Raw genomic sequence first — 14,754 nt, forward strand, 5'->3', positions numbered from 1 at the left:
ACTCATTTACTGCGACAGTAGCAGGTTCTCAGAGTGGCCACCGCCCGTTTTCTTGATAATTTCTACGACTGCTTACATACTTGCAACAGACGCTACAACCCTCAGAGTTTGCATGTCAGGTCAAGGCCCGACAGAAACTGACAAGAGGGAACCTTGCGCTTTTAACCTTAGTGGTTAGCACATAGGGTAAACACATCCGACAGTTAGCAGTGGTTAGCACATCCCAGCAGTGCATGATGGTGGGCGTAGTTTTGTTTTTCTTAGCCATATCACGAGGGTGAATCTGAGGAAAATCAGTAGTTGACGACCGCGTAACGAGAAGGACGGAAGGGTGCAGCAAAATTGGTTTCGAGCATTTCAAGTGCAGACGCATTAAAGAAAATCAAAGACGCAGTTCCGCATAGCAACCGAAGCACATACAGCGAGAGGCGACGCGTCATAACGCGAATCATCATCTGCATAACTAATTTGCAAAGCTGTCCAAATAATCTGCTGCGGAGAACTCCGGCTTCGTAGTCTTCTCTGCCCTGTCTTTCATCTCTTGCCAACAGCTTCGTTTATGTCTGCTCGACGTAGGTTTACCAGATACCAGGTTTTTCTTCGAATACATTAGGCAAGTTATAGAAATCGCCTGTGGCAGATAGCACAATTGTAGTCCTTGAACTTACCCTATCGAAGAGGCGGACATAACCCGATAAATGGAAATGTATAATCAAGTAATTAACAAAAAATTCACTAGTTATGTTTTTAACTAATTACCTTACAGCGCACATTGCAATTTACAAATTGTAGCCGGTGACACTGCAAGCCATGTGAACTTGAAGATAATTCTGTGGATGACACCATTTTCGAGATATGCGCCATCAAAGTTGTGGTAAAAATGCACTGTCGTTCCACTTCTTAATGTGTAAGCATTAAGAGTGTCGAACTGCATGCGTGTGAATCCAATCACATGATATAGTGATTATATATATATATATATATATATATATATATTCCACTGGATGCTGGTTTGCTCCGAGCCACCATCAGTTGCACTTAACTCCACGAGGAGGCGCTTGTGTTCTGTGGTATTTGTGTCACTGTGCGTCCGTGTATCAGTCGCGCTGTTTGATTATAGTTCCGAAGATGAACGTACTGTAGCGGTCATCAAGATGTTACTAAGGCAGGGCATGCGTCGAGTGAGCTCTTGACAACGCTTTGTCATGTGGTGAACGCTCTTTAAATTATGGATACCGGACTTCATATAGGTGCGTCGTAATGCTCACATATTTATCTCCCATTTACCGCTCAATAGCCACTGAGTTTTTTTTTTTTTTTTAACAAAACGCCGTTTTATTCATTGAAGCCCAAAAGTAACTGGACCGCCAATGTAGTTCTTTGCAATGTTCGGAAACTAATATCTGAAAACTGGCGTCATCCTGAGTATTCATGAGAAAGCGAGCTTCCCGGCTACAATTTGTAAATTACTGCTGTAAGGTAAGCAGTTAAAAATTAATTAGTGACTCTTTGTTAATCCCTAAGCATTTCGATTTTTCGAGCAAATAATATCCAACCCTTTGACCAATCTAGCTCAAGGATTAGAGTTGTGATAGCGGCCAAAGGTGATTAATTAAAATTCCTTCAAATCTGCTCAGAAAAACCCGGTATGACCACGGGCACCATAGCGTGGAATGCTACCACTTCGTCGTAAAACGATGCTGCTCTAGCACTAGCGCTTCCTCAATGCCAAACACCACAAGGGCATTGATGAAGTTAGAGTGTCCGGTAACAAAAGCTAGCATTCCTGAATGTTGTTCATTCGACTGTCTTCTTTAAGCGGCAGAACGCAAACATTGTGTTGTGCCGTTTCACTTCTGCCCCGTGAGGCCGCGTTACTTGTTTTCTTGCGCGCCTTACTAACTTGCCCACAATGTTCTTAACTGAATTTCTTAAACCTGCAATTTCTCGCGCTAAGATGTGAGGATCTCAAGGCCGTACCGTAAGGCTGGTAGCCACTGAGGCACAAGATGCGTTAGATATAGAACACGATTAACATTTGACTTCTGGTACAGCTTCTGCCATGGCGGCGTGATGCCTTACTGTCACTGAACACAATGCGGCAAGACATTTCCATCGCCGATCTCACTCTTCGAGGTGAACACGAATTCCACGGCTGCAGCATATACGGCAACAGTCGTTTACGAAGCAGCAGCCACACTGCACCAAACATTACACCTTTAAGTTGCAATCCATCTTTCCACAAGGTTTCTGGACACTTGTGGAATCAGTCAACTCCGCGCACGCGTTAGCGCCGCTTAGGCGTAGCTATTGCCGACCAAGCTTGAAAGAGTAAACCTGCCTCAAGCCGCACTGTAACTCCAATAACTATGTGAACATTACGAGATACGGGTATTTGCAAGTTTAGTCGCCGTGGTTGCTTAGTGGCTATGCTGTTGGGCTGCTATAAGCACGAAGTCACGGGATAGAATCCTGGCCACGGCGGCCGCATTTCGATGGGGGCGAAACGCGAAAACACCCGCGTGCTTAGATTTAGGTGCACGTTAAAAAGACCCAGGTGGTGAAAACTATCCCGCAGTTCCCCCACTATGACATGCTTCATAATCAGATCGTGGTTTTGGCACGTAAAACCCCATAATTTATGCACAACTGGGTCGACATAACGAGCACCGTGTCATATGTTTCTCGTGGGTCGCGCTGTTCGACACGCGGTATAATAAAGAGGCAGACAAAGTAAACACTTCGAGGAGAAACATAGTCTGCATTACCTCAAACTGACAATGCCGTGGAGCCACCGCGTTTTCATAAGCGTAAATTTTCTTTGTACAGCATACAACGCCTTTTCCCTGCGAATTAGTATCACGGGAATAAGGGTGGAATGTGTCGCCGCTGCTTCATGGAGATAGTTCTGTTCATATGTGCACAGTCGTACGTAATAAGTGACCCAAAACTGGCTTCCTTCCTGCCTTTCCGCTCTCTCACGCGAATTAAATGTCGTTGGCTTCGCGAACCACTACCGCGCCACGAATATTAGCAATCATCGCATAAGAAGACTTTTACGGCGCCCGTCCAGACTAAATTTTATCACTCTCGCCGCGTTGAACAACTTCTGTGATCTCCCACTGAATACCACTTTTGCGTTCGCATTGATGGAGCAACTCAAACATAAAGGTTACCAAGCGCTGAGTGCTTACCACACCTTGATCAACGGGTAACCGCTGCTCTTTAACAAACTCATATAACTACGGCACAATAAGGAATCCTGCTGTATTGCGCTGGTAGACAGACTTCACGGCTAGGCATTGGAAGGGTGAACGCAATCAGGTCTATAGAGGGGCAGTGCTCACCTTTGCATTTCCAGTACGTGTCTACTGATGTTTTCGATGCACATGATGAGATTCGTTGTGACGCTGGAGGAGAGAAGCCCAGAAGCATGCAGATGTCTCAGTGCGCCGAAGCCGGCAGCGCGGCCTTGTCACACTCGCAGCACCGCGGCACGTGCTGTGCTGCTGGCTTGCGACGCAGTGAGAAGCACAAACCCAAGCGCCCGGGTGCCCAGCTTGCTCTCTTAACACAATCACAGCCCGCTGTGGCGTCGACATACGTCGTTGGGAAAGAGCGTACATCGTATTCAGCGGTCGTCCATTGCGCGCTAACTGCACCTGAAAACACGCACACCGGCACTTGTAACACACAGACACCGAGCAGACAAAAGGACTCGGAGCGATATGGAACCGTTGTCGGTGCCGCTATCCTATCAGATTTTGCTACAGCGTTTCTTTCCCGCTCTTTGTGTCCCTGCCAGAGACCCTTATCTGTGCCTTGGCAGCTGCCCCTGTGAGCGCCAATCTGGCTATGTACCACGTTATTATCATGGTGACATGGCGTGATATCACTGTGCATCCTGGTGAGCGATTGCGTTGATGCTCACACCTTCCAGTTTTTTGCCAGTCAGCGTGCGGAGGGTCTATTTAACACATACTGCTGGTGCAGGGGGTTTCAATTGACGTCATTATATATATATATATATATATATATATATATATATATATATATATATATATATATATATATATATATATATAATATCTATATAATTTCTTTTAATTTTCACTTGGGAAAGCGAACGCCCTTTCAATGCGCCTGATAATCTTATCGGAATAACTATACATGGTAGAAGCGGCCAGCACCGAGCTCAGAAGTCGCCATGTGTGATATACGACCGGCGGTAGGTTACCTGCACTAAGCCAGCTAGACGGAATTTTGCTTTCTCGCCGAAAGGGGCAATGTAAATGCTAGAAATGAAATCAAATCTTCTTACAGCGAATCTGCTAGCATCTGGTGGGTGGGGACTTTTCGTGGGCTCGTTCTGGGCTCACCCAAAAATAGTACCGCCACCTAGAGGCCGCGGCCACTGTGACGACCTCAAACGGCAGCTGGAAAAACGCTTTGTCTGAGTTTACGCGTAACAGAATTATGTTTTCTCGTATGTTCAAATTACAATCCAAAGCTGCCATGTCTGGAGCTTGTGTGTAAGTCGTACTTTACGAATTCTCGTGGCGGAATTTACTTTAAGAAATTCAATTAGTTCAATAAGGCCTTTACACTTGACGGTGGGCCTAAAAGGATGAGGATGTATACTTCCGCGCAGATGCGTGCACGCATGACGGACGTCGCTTGTGGTGGTGGTGCTTGTCTGACGTTGCAACAGCTTCGCTAAACTTCCACCTTCACAGGGTGTGATGGAGGCGGATTTTTTTTCATCCCAAGAATGCTTACGAGTATGAGCAAAAAGCCATTACAGAGGCTTGGCAACGAGAATTCATTGAGCAGACGCAACACGCTCTATACTCAAGAACATTGAAGACCAGCAGTGTGCTCGCATGCTTGAACAAATTTGGCACCCGGTAAAAATAATCAGACCTGTGCATATTCTTAGACCCTTCACACGACATTGGTCGCGATTGATCTTACGATAAAGATCTCTTCCATAGCTGAGAAAATTATGTGCTAATGTCCAGAAACTTTTATAGAAGTAATAATTGATGAGCACAGTGCAAGCCTTGAGAAACATTCAGGAAAGATTTTGATAACTGAGTTATCTTTTTACAAGTTTTCTTGCTTTAAAGACAAACATTCCTTTTTTCTTTCTGCTAGCGATGGCCTGCATTCGTCAGTAGGTGCGCTCTCTTATTCTCCCGATCCGATCCTTTCTAGCTTCCCATTTTCTCCGGTTTGCTTAGTCCCGGTTCATTTGTCAATTAGTAGGACACCCTGCTACTGTGACGCCCGCACAATTTTGACGGGTTGTGAGCAGATATATTTTGCTCCCAAGTTGAAGTGTCCCCCTATAAGCCATCGCCGCTCCCTCCCTTAACGTAGACTTCCGATATACAGCATGCGACGTCCGAGGCCACGTAGACCCACGAACGCCTCGTTCGTGGGTCTACAGCACCCGCCGCCACCGCAGTGCGTTCGCATAGAAGTTGTGGTGCGCGCTCGGTTCTCCATTAGGCAATGGTTGAAACGGTCACCGTTTCGTTGTGAATTGTCGCAATGCGTAATCTGATCTCGTAGTTCTGTTCTTACTTTCAAATCGCAATTGTTTGCGCATTACTGTCGAATACCTGGCAAGGTAATGAGTCGACGAGTTGCAATGTGCACTTGTAGGTGTGACATCGTAAGGCGTTCTAGTATAGAGAGGGCGCAAACAGGGACAACCCGAACAAAAAAAAAGAAAAAAAAACAGACGACTCGCCATTCCGGCTCTGCGAAAGTGCATGTCCAGCGAAGCTGTTGCAAAACCATCACAACTGCTGAGGTGTGTATACTTTCATCTATTGATGGTTCGGATGTTTACTTTGAACTTCTTTATTGAAACATATGCTGTTCTGTGTGTTGTATGTGTGATTTCAATGAATGTATGCACTGTTCGCTTCACTTTGCTGAGCGTTTGTAGCCTCTGCCTTACGGGGCTATGAGCCAGTGCTTACGGGGATATGAGCCACTGCATTTTTGCTTGCTTACGGGGGTATGAGCCATTGCTGCTGATGATAAATGCTTGTTTTGAGCTATTTATTGAAACGTACGCTGTTCCATGCGTTGTATGCATGATTCTAATGGATGTATGCACCGTTCCCTTCACTTTTCTGAGTGTTTGTAGCCTCTGCATTACGATGGGGAAGAACCATTGCATTTTTGCTTGCTTAGGGCGATATGAGTCCTTGCTGATGATGACAATGTTTGTTCACGGACGGACACGAAAAATTACGACCCCCAGAGGCTAACAGCTTCGCTGTAAAACAACACAACTACGCATTACTTGTATAGATTTGTCTCTTCTTGTGTCCATGCTCGCTTGCGCTACTCGAACACCTTACGAAAGTAACGAGATCACTGCTTTATGTTTGCGGTGATAAATTCGCATCCAAAAGCAGCCGCGATGGGCCACAACATACAAAGGTGCGAAGGGCATTCGTCAATGTTTTACAGCTGAATCTTTTGAGGGAGGGGGGGGGGGGGCGCTGCGGCATATTGGTCCCACTTTTCAGGCCAAATTCACTGAGCCGTAATGGTGAAATATTACTCTTGCCATAAAATTTTCTGTACGTCTAGGTTTTGGACGGTGTGCGCGCGCGTGCGTGTGCGTGTGCGTGCGCGTGTGCGTGCGCGCGTGCGCGCGTGTGTGCGCGTGCGTGCGTGTGTGCGCGTGCGTGCGTGTGTGCGCGTGCGTGCGTGCGCGCGTGCGTGTGCGTGTGTGCGTGTGCGTGCGTGCGTGCGTGCGTGTGTATTTGTGTGTGGCAGGTAGCACAGGTAATGAAGCCAATGAAAGCATTGGGGTATTTAGCTGGGGTTGAAATTGACATGTTGAAAATTATGAAGAAAAGGGAAAATAAATTGGATGAAAAAAAATAACTAATCTCCGGTAGGGACCGAACCCACAACCTTCGCATTACGCGCGCGATGCACTACCAATTGTGCTACAGCAACAGCGTTCAATTCGTCCTGTAACTTGGATATTTATATGTACTAGAAATAGCCCTGGAATGTTAGCCAGCGCCACTCATAGCCAGTCATATCGTGCTACATGGCACGATCTCGGGAATTCTGTCTGTAGTTTCCACCAAAATCAGGTTCTCAAAGCTGCGTCGTTTCTTACAGCAAAGAAATTTGTTGCATGTATTATTTGTCGGAAAGAGTTATTGAGCTACAGTGAGCGTTACCGAGTAAGCAAATTAATCGTCAAAGTACAAAATTGCCATTAAATTTAATTGATTACCAGTAATTAATTACATGTAATTCGTTACGCACAAGTCTGCCCTGGGACAACTGGGTATGTGCATTGGGCATGTACCCCTGGCGCGATAGGGTAAGTGCCACTCTGTATGTGCCCCTCGGTTTTAGTTATCTAGCAAAATATAGAATGTCTCATCCCTCTCGTAATGCAGAGGCTACAAGCACTCAGAAAAGTGAAGCGTACGGTGCATACATTCATTGGAATCACGCATGCAACGTACAGAAATGCGATGTCTAGCCGAGTGGTATAAGATAAACCACGTGACCTTTCTCAATGACTCGAACCCCCGTAAGCAATAAAAAAAAAAATGTAATGGCTCAATTCCCTCTTAACGCTGAGGGCACAGGCGCTCAGTGAAGTGAAGCTAACAGTGCTTAAATTCATTGAAATCACCCACACAATACACAGAACGGCATACGTTTCAATCACCTGCTGAGGGGATGCAACGCAAAGTCGAAGAGAAATGTCGTTGGTGCAAGCCTGACCCCTCTGTACGAGCGCGGGAAGCCCGCAGCCAAGCGTCGAAAAGGAGCCGACGAAGCCGAACTGCGAAAGCAGCAACGCGACGATGTGAGACGACGCATTACCGAGTGTGCAGTAGGCTTTCGCCTTCACGTGTTACGGGAGTCTAACATGACAGCCAACATTTTTTTCCCCTCGCACTAGAGTAAAGATGCAGAAAATCCCGAGCCTATGTTCCCCATATTCATTGTTGAAGATACTCGGACATGTTTTTATGACAACAGTGTCCTTTTACAACTTTTGTAGGGGTTAGATATATCAGTTTACCCTGCCCGCACATACCAACAATTTATCATCCATTTATTATCACTACGCATACATCCCAGCGCTATATTTGAGAAATGCATAGCCTTCGAGGCTTTTTTTTAAGAAGAATCTGTTTTCTGAGAGCTGTTGTCGTAGTGGGAGTGTCTGAAAGACGACTCGGGTACGAAGACTGCCTAATAATCACCAATAAAATATGCAACACATAACCCGCCGTGGTTGCTCAGTGGCTATGGTGTTAGGCTGCTGAGCACGAGGTCGCGGGATCGAATCCCGGCCACGGCGGCCGCATTTCGATGGGGGCGAAATGCGAAAACACCCGTGTACTTAGATTTAGGTGCACGTTAAAGAACCCCAGGTGGTCAAAATTTCCGGAGTCCCCCACTACGGCGTGCCTCATAATCAGAAAGTGGTTTTGGCACGTAAAACCCCATATATTATTATTATTATGCAACACATAAGCTTGTATAGTGTACACAAGCAGTCCTACGAGCGAGATTGCGGAAAGCTATCAATTCCATTGAAAATTTTCTATTCGCACGAGGTCTAACGATGCACCAGAGAAGTGTGCCTTCACTGCTTTCACTGGGTGTGATGTTTCGCGGTACAAGTTAAAGATTACGCACTCTCCTATACGATACGTGTCAAGTAACAAGTTTCTGGGCGTAACAACCGACAGACTAATGACGTGGACACCCAATATTCGAATATTGGGAGACAAAATTGGGTCATACGCGAGAATCTCCGGTATGCTATCAAGCAACACTGCTGGCTGCTCCGTAAATGGACTGCTACGCATGTATACGTCGCTCTGTGAAGGTCTCCTACGACACAGCCTTCCTGTGCTACCGCACATTTCTCCAAAATAACATAAAAGCCCTCACATGTGCGCAAGCAAAAGCCCTGAGCGTGTGCATCACACAAAGTTGTAGGAACCCTTGCCGAAAGCAGACGCCTCTCGGTTCTGGCGCTTCTGCAGCAGGAGTTTTTTCGTGTACATATGCGCTTTGGTACCAGAGTGTCGGGTCACCCGCTTGCTTCAAACAGAGGTCCTGTTATGCGGAGCTTGCTCCTGACGAATTATCAAAGCCCTTCTACTCCGACGGAGGCACCGTGGAAATTTTCTTCGGGGTCACTTGTCCCTTTCGAGCCTGTATTCAAGATCAAGAGAAATACACTAAGTCCAGCGCTGACATATTTTGCTCTAGAGCATGTTAACACCAGCTACAGGTCTCACCGACATATTTACATTGATGGCTCCGTTACGCCCACATCATCAGCCATTGGTGTGTGGATTCCGTCAGCGAGTGTTACCATCTCTGATACTACTCTCAGTCACCGCACTTCAGCTACAGCCACTGAACTAGCTGCACCACTGCGGGCAGCTTTTATTTACATCATAGAGCAGACAGCCGATTCTTGGGTCATCTTCACCGACTGAAGAGTGGCCTTGCAGTCCCTGAAGTCGCCACGCGTGCAGGAACAACTTGTAATAGACATTAGACGCCTATGCAGTAAAGCCTGCGAACTGCATCACATTGTTGTGCTGCAGTGGTTACCAGCCCACTGTGGAAAACAAGGCAACGCCCTGGCTGATCATGCTGCCATAGCTGGACACGACACTTTGAGAGAAATGGTCCAGATACCTTTCTCGAGGCAATACACGGCGGCACTGGTGTCTGCACATGCTTGGCATCTCCAGCGATCCCTCTAGAGAGATGCCAGCTACCACTACGGACACCTACATAAAACAGATCCATCATGTGACTTCTACATGCCACGAGGCCTCAATAGACAAGACCAAACATGTCTATACCGCATCAGACCTAACGAGGCCTACACAAACTACGTCAAGTGTAAGATTCAACTGACGGATTCGCCAACATGTTTTGAATGCAACGCCCCTGGAGACCTGCAACATGTTCTGTGCAACTGCTGTCGCTACACGTCACAGAGACAGTCTTTGATGGCGGCACTGCACCTTCAATGGGACTCGAGCTTGGAACTGCGGCACTTTGTGGCCCCATGGCAAAGCACCACGTGCGCGTTACGTGCCACGAAAGCGCTGCTGACGTTCTTGAGGGCCACAAGCCTTAACGAAGATTTTTAATTATCTATATTGTGTATTAAATTATGGTGTTTTACATTCCAAAAGCACTTTATGATTATGAGGCACGCCGTAGTGGGGGACTCCGGAAATTTAGATCACCTGGGCTTCTTTAACGTGCACCTAAATCTAAGTACACGGGTGTTTCTCGCATTTCGCCCCCATCGAAATGCGGCCGCCGTGGCCGCTCTATAGTGTATATATGTGTGTGTGTGTGTGACTGTATGTGTTGTTATGTGTTTATCACTGTATATATCATAATCATCATCCAGAACCTGGAGTAGCATGTGAGGCGGAAAGCCAAGCTAACGTCTCCAGAATATCATTAAAGTTTCTCTCTCTCTCTCTCTCTCAAGCAGTAATTCGAGCTAGTTGGCCTGCCATACTGTGGGAAACTGAGCAGCGCAAAAAGTACAAGGACAGTGTGTTATCATTGTGATGTCTGGTCTCATGTCTTTATCGCTACTCCGTTTCCCAGTAGCGCACACAAGCTGCTTTCGTTCATATTACAGGCAGCCACGCGGAGGTATAGGAGTGGTTAACGAAGGCACGTAACGTCTTCCTTGAATATTGCATCGGCGGAGAGTGGGGAATTATACATAGTGCGCATTTTCAAACACAATCGAGTACCAGCGACTGCTCTGAAATGAGCTCTGGGTGAGACGTCTATAAAATAGCAAACGCACTTGAGACGTGCGAGTGGATACGACGACTGTGCAGCGAGTGTTGTTTGTCTTTCTGGGCGCAAGTTCGGCCAATAAAGAGTTAGGTTCTAAACTCGCACTTTGCTTGTTTCTTCACCGTCGCTACAACGTGACAACATACATACGCCCCACCTTTTTACGCCCTACAATATGCTTGTCATCTTTCAGATTTGACTTTTCGTGAACAATCAAGCGGGGGGCACTTAATTTAGACACAAAGCCATCAGTTTCCTTGTTGAGTCCATCGAAGGGCTAAGCAAGGTTGCTTGCGAGGTCCTGGTGACGAGTTAACCGTGTGCCAAGTTTGACGTTGTAACTGATCACGTATTTCACTTGCGATAAGTACTTCGTTGTCACTAACACGTTTTCATACGCGAGTATTCTGACGTGCTTAAGCAGGCGCTCTGGTTTCTCGAGGTTGCCACCAAGAAGTCGCATCGCATTCTGTACATAGCTGTGTCACAAGCATAGGGTCGTGGTGCTGTATGAAACTGCACGACTGGCGAGGAAGGGAATGGAAAAACTTCACTATGGAAGTTCATGGCAAGCTGGCCTATGTTATATGGAAAAGAGCAATTTGAATGGAAGTTGCCATAATCGTATATGTTATGGACAGCAGAAATATGAAAAAGGCGCAGAATTACATCCTTGCAGGGATTCCTGCTTCACGGGCAAAATTTGACATTGACTGCTGGACAGGCGCAATGTCGGCGTGAGGTGGGGCTGAAACCTCATCTTCATGTGATCGCGCATTGGTACGATAAAGTGTCGAGTAGCCTCCAGACCATCGCACACGAGATGCTTCATTGTCAGGCTGGCGAAAACGAGCTATACAAGACCCTGCAGTCCAACGTAACCTGGGAGCAGACGCTGACAGCTGCGCTGGCTGCAACAACAGCAACATGCCATGAATCACTTTGTTCAACTCCAGAAGCAGCGCCATCAGGCCGTGCAGCAATTCATGCAGCAGGTAGTCGCTGCGTAATACGTCCGGTGCAAGAATAATTTTTTTTTTTGTAGGGCCCCATCGATACCAACAGCGAACCAGGAAACACTTACACACACCAGTCGGTACCAGCGAGGGAACTCTCTGAAGAACTAACGTTGCAGCCCGTACACAGCGGGGGTATACGCACCGTGCGCTGCCGTCATTCGAGACCAGACTTGTACGTAACGAATTGCATGTAATTAATAAGGTTTTCTGGAACTTTTGTAATTTAACGATTACTTTGTCAACTCGGTAATACTCCGTGTGATTCAATTATTTTTCGGTAGCCAATTATATGTAAGCAGTTACATCATCGAAACAAGCTATAACAGGCAATCAGCCTTGAGAAGTTGAATTCGGCGGGAAATACAGTGTCTAAAAGGGAGGAAAACGTGCCCATGAATTACCTCGTTCTCACAGTCAGCGCGCTGCAGTTACGCCTCGTTAAATGGCACATAGCAGGCTTGCAGATTTGCACAACTCTCTTGGAAGTGCGACCTCTGAGCTTTCCTCTCATAATAAATACCTCTGTCTCTCTCACTCCTGGAAGTGCTTTTAAGCGGCCCTCATAGGTGCTGAGAGTTGCTTCTTAATTCTTCGCTTAGTGCAGTCCACGACTTCCGGTATGGACAGAAGTTCTTTGCCGTTAAACGCATATGTTCCTATTTGTTTGATATACCGTTGCCGTTTTTTTAGATCCTACAGTATTCGTAAGGGTATTCTGTGACAGATAGCGTAATTGCGGCCCTTGATTTGGATTACTTGAAGCGGCGTACATTACGCACACAAGAAATAAAAGTGCATATTTAACTAATTAACTCACTTCAATGATTAACTTTTAAATGACTTAATTTACAGCTCATACCGCAATTTGGGATTGTATCTGGTAGGATTGCAAGGCATAATCCACTTGTAGCGAAATGAAATGAAACTTGCGGTAAAGATGCGCAGCTGTTCCGCTTACTTTTTACAGCGAAGCTGTATGTGGCTGGCCGATTCGTCCGTCCGTCCGTCTCCGGCATAACCTCCAGAACTCCTGCGGTATAACCCCATGCGCATGCGCAAAAAAAAAAAAAAGTTGGCATGCAGACCACCATCAGTTAAGCACACACGTATGCAGTACGTGCAAGCGCCGACGCGATCGACGTTTGAAGGACACCAGTCGGCGTGCGATGATGTAATGCGACGCGTTATGGGCTGATATCAGTTTATCTGCAGGTTGGCGTAGAGACTATACAACTGAAAAATCACGCCCAAGCACTCCGTACACATGGTTAACCAGCGAAGCTGAAACGTGTGGCCCCGGTGTGTCACCGGGTAACAACAGTGAAAGCTAGCACTAACCATCGTGATTAACGCATTACTAAACAGAATGAACCGCTCATTGCACTTCTCCACGACGGTGATCATGTGAAGGACAGTGTGCGGCATGTGAAATAAACACTGTGATAACCACAAGCCAAACGTTTGTGCGACCTCATTAAGAAACACAAAGACGTAACCAATTATTGAGAAATAGTTTAATGAAATGTCAAGGTTAACACAGTGATAAACACCGGGGGCTCACATTTCAGCTTCGCTGGTTAACCATGTGTAGGGAGTGCTTGGGCGGTGCTTTTTTTCAAGAAAATGTTTTAGGCTTTGAAGCACAAAAGTAACTGGGACGCCCATTCATTTCGTCACCAACTTCTGGATTTAGTATCTCGAAACTGGTGTCATCCTGAAAATTTGTTCCGGTTAGAATTCGTAAATTACAATGTGCGCCATGAGGTAATTAATTAAAAACAGGAAAATAGTAAATTTCCGTTATTTAGTCGATTATGCATTTTGGATTTTCGTAAAGTCCGGCTCCCCTAGTAATTGAACTCAATGACTAAAATTCTGCTATCTGCCGCAGGCAATTTTTAATGATTCCGTGTGATCTAAAAGAAAAGAAAGAAACACCCTGTATACGCGACTCATATACACCTATTTTTGAGATTGTAACGCAAAAGCATTATTATTAAGGCTGCATGATATGCAGCTTTATTTATTTTTTATTAACTGTATTTAAGGTGAGGTTGGTGCCTATGTGTGGCGCCGGCTACTCCTCTTCTCTTACGTGATAGTTTTCGTCGTAAAGTTGTCAACAATCCCAAAACTGAAAAAAAAAAACACATGGACGAACATTCACGTACTAAATCTCAGTACTGCAATATAAACCAATGTCCGCGCAACGGAAGAGTTCAGATAGCGTAAATACTCACAAAACCGGAATGTTCACACGGTACACATGAGTTCACACAGCAGAAATGTTCACAATACCAAGATATTCACACAGAAGGTGTTGGGCACTTGAATACCGCACTCTAAGTGCAACAAATAGAAATGCTACACGAACACAAACACACAATGAACATGTAATTAAGGATGTCTGTTAATAATAACAATGCGAGTTATAACTATTGTATTACTTAGTATTTTGTGATATTTTTGACTCCTCCAAAAATTGTACTAAGGCGCGCGCAGCGATGGTTTGAAGTTTCTCTGTTGGTGATGGACCTAAAATATTTCCTAAGGCCGTATATCCAAGCCGTGTAGTTTTTTGAGAGGTTCCTGCGGAGAGCATCGTGATTTTTACAGTGTAGAAGAAGATGTTCTACGTCTTCTTCAGCCTCTTCACATGAGCACGTAGCACTGTTCGTTTTTCTTATCCTATACAGGAAGCTTCTAATACAGGCAGTGCCTAGTCGCAGCCTATGAACTGTTGTTTCAACAGATCGACTAATTTTAAACGGAATATTGAATTCTATTCCAGGATCTAGATTATATAATTGAAAGTTCTGCGCATAATTTATGAACCAAGTTTCCTTGGACAATCTACGGCATAGTT

The 14,754-nt window shown here is 45.8% G+C and overlaps 1 protein-coding gene across 1 annotated transcript in view; it reads right to left on the reverse strand.

The window, feature by feature from the left end:
* Nucleotides 1-3,648, reverse strand: part of LOC126516700 (LIM homeobox transcription factor 1-beta-like) — a 250,506-nt gene extending 246,858 nt beyond the window's left edge. Inside the window, exon 1 of the mRNA XM_050166798.3 lies at nt 3,348-3,648. Coding sequence (XP_050022755.1) covers nt 3,348-3,391 — 44 coding nt within the window. The 5' untranslated portion in view covers nt 3,392-3,648. The remainder of the gene's footprint in view (nt 1-3,347) is intronic.
* Nucleotides 3,649-14,754: the final 11,106 nt, after the last annotated feature.

This window comes from Dermacentor andersoni, chromosome 1, assembly GCF_023375885.2.
Source record: "Dermacentor andersoni chromosome 1, qqDerAnde1_hic_scaffold, whole genome shotgun sequence".
Taxonomy (NCBI): Eukaryota; Metazoa; Arthropoda; class Arachnida; order Ixodida; family Ixodidae; genus Dermacentor; species Dermacentor andersoni.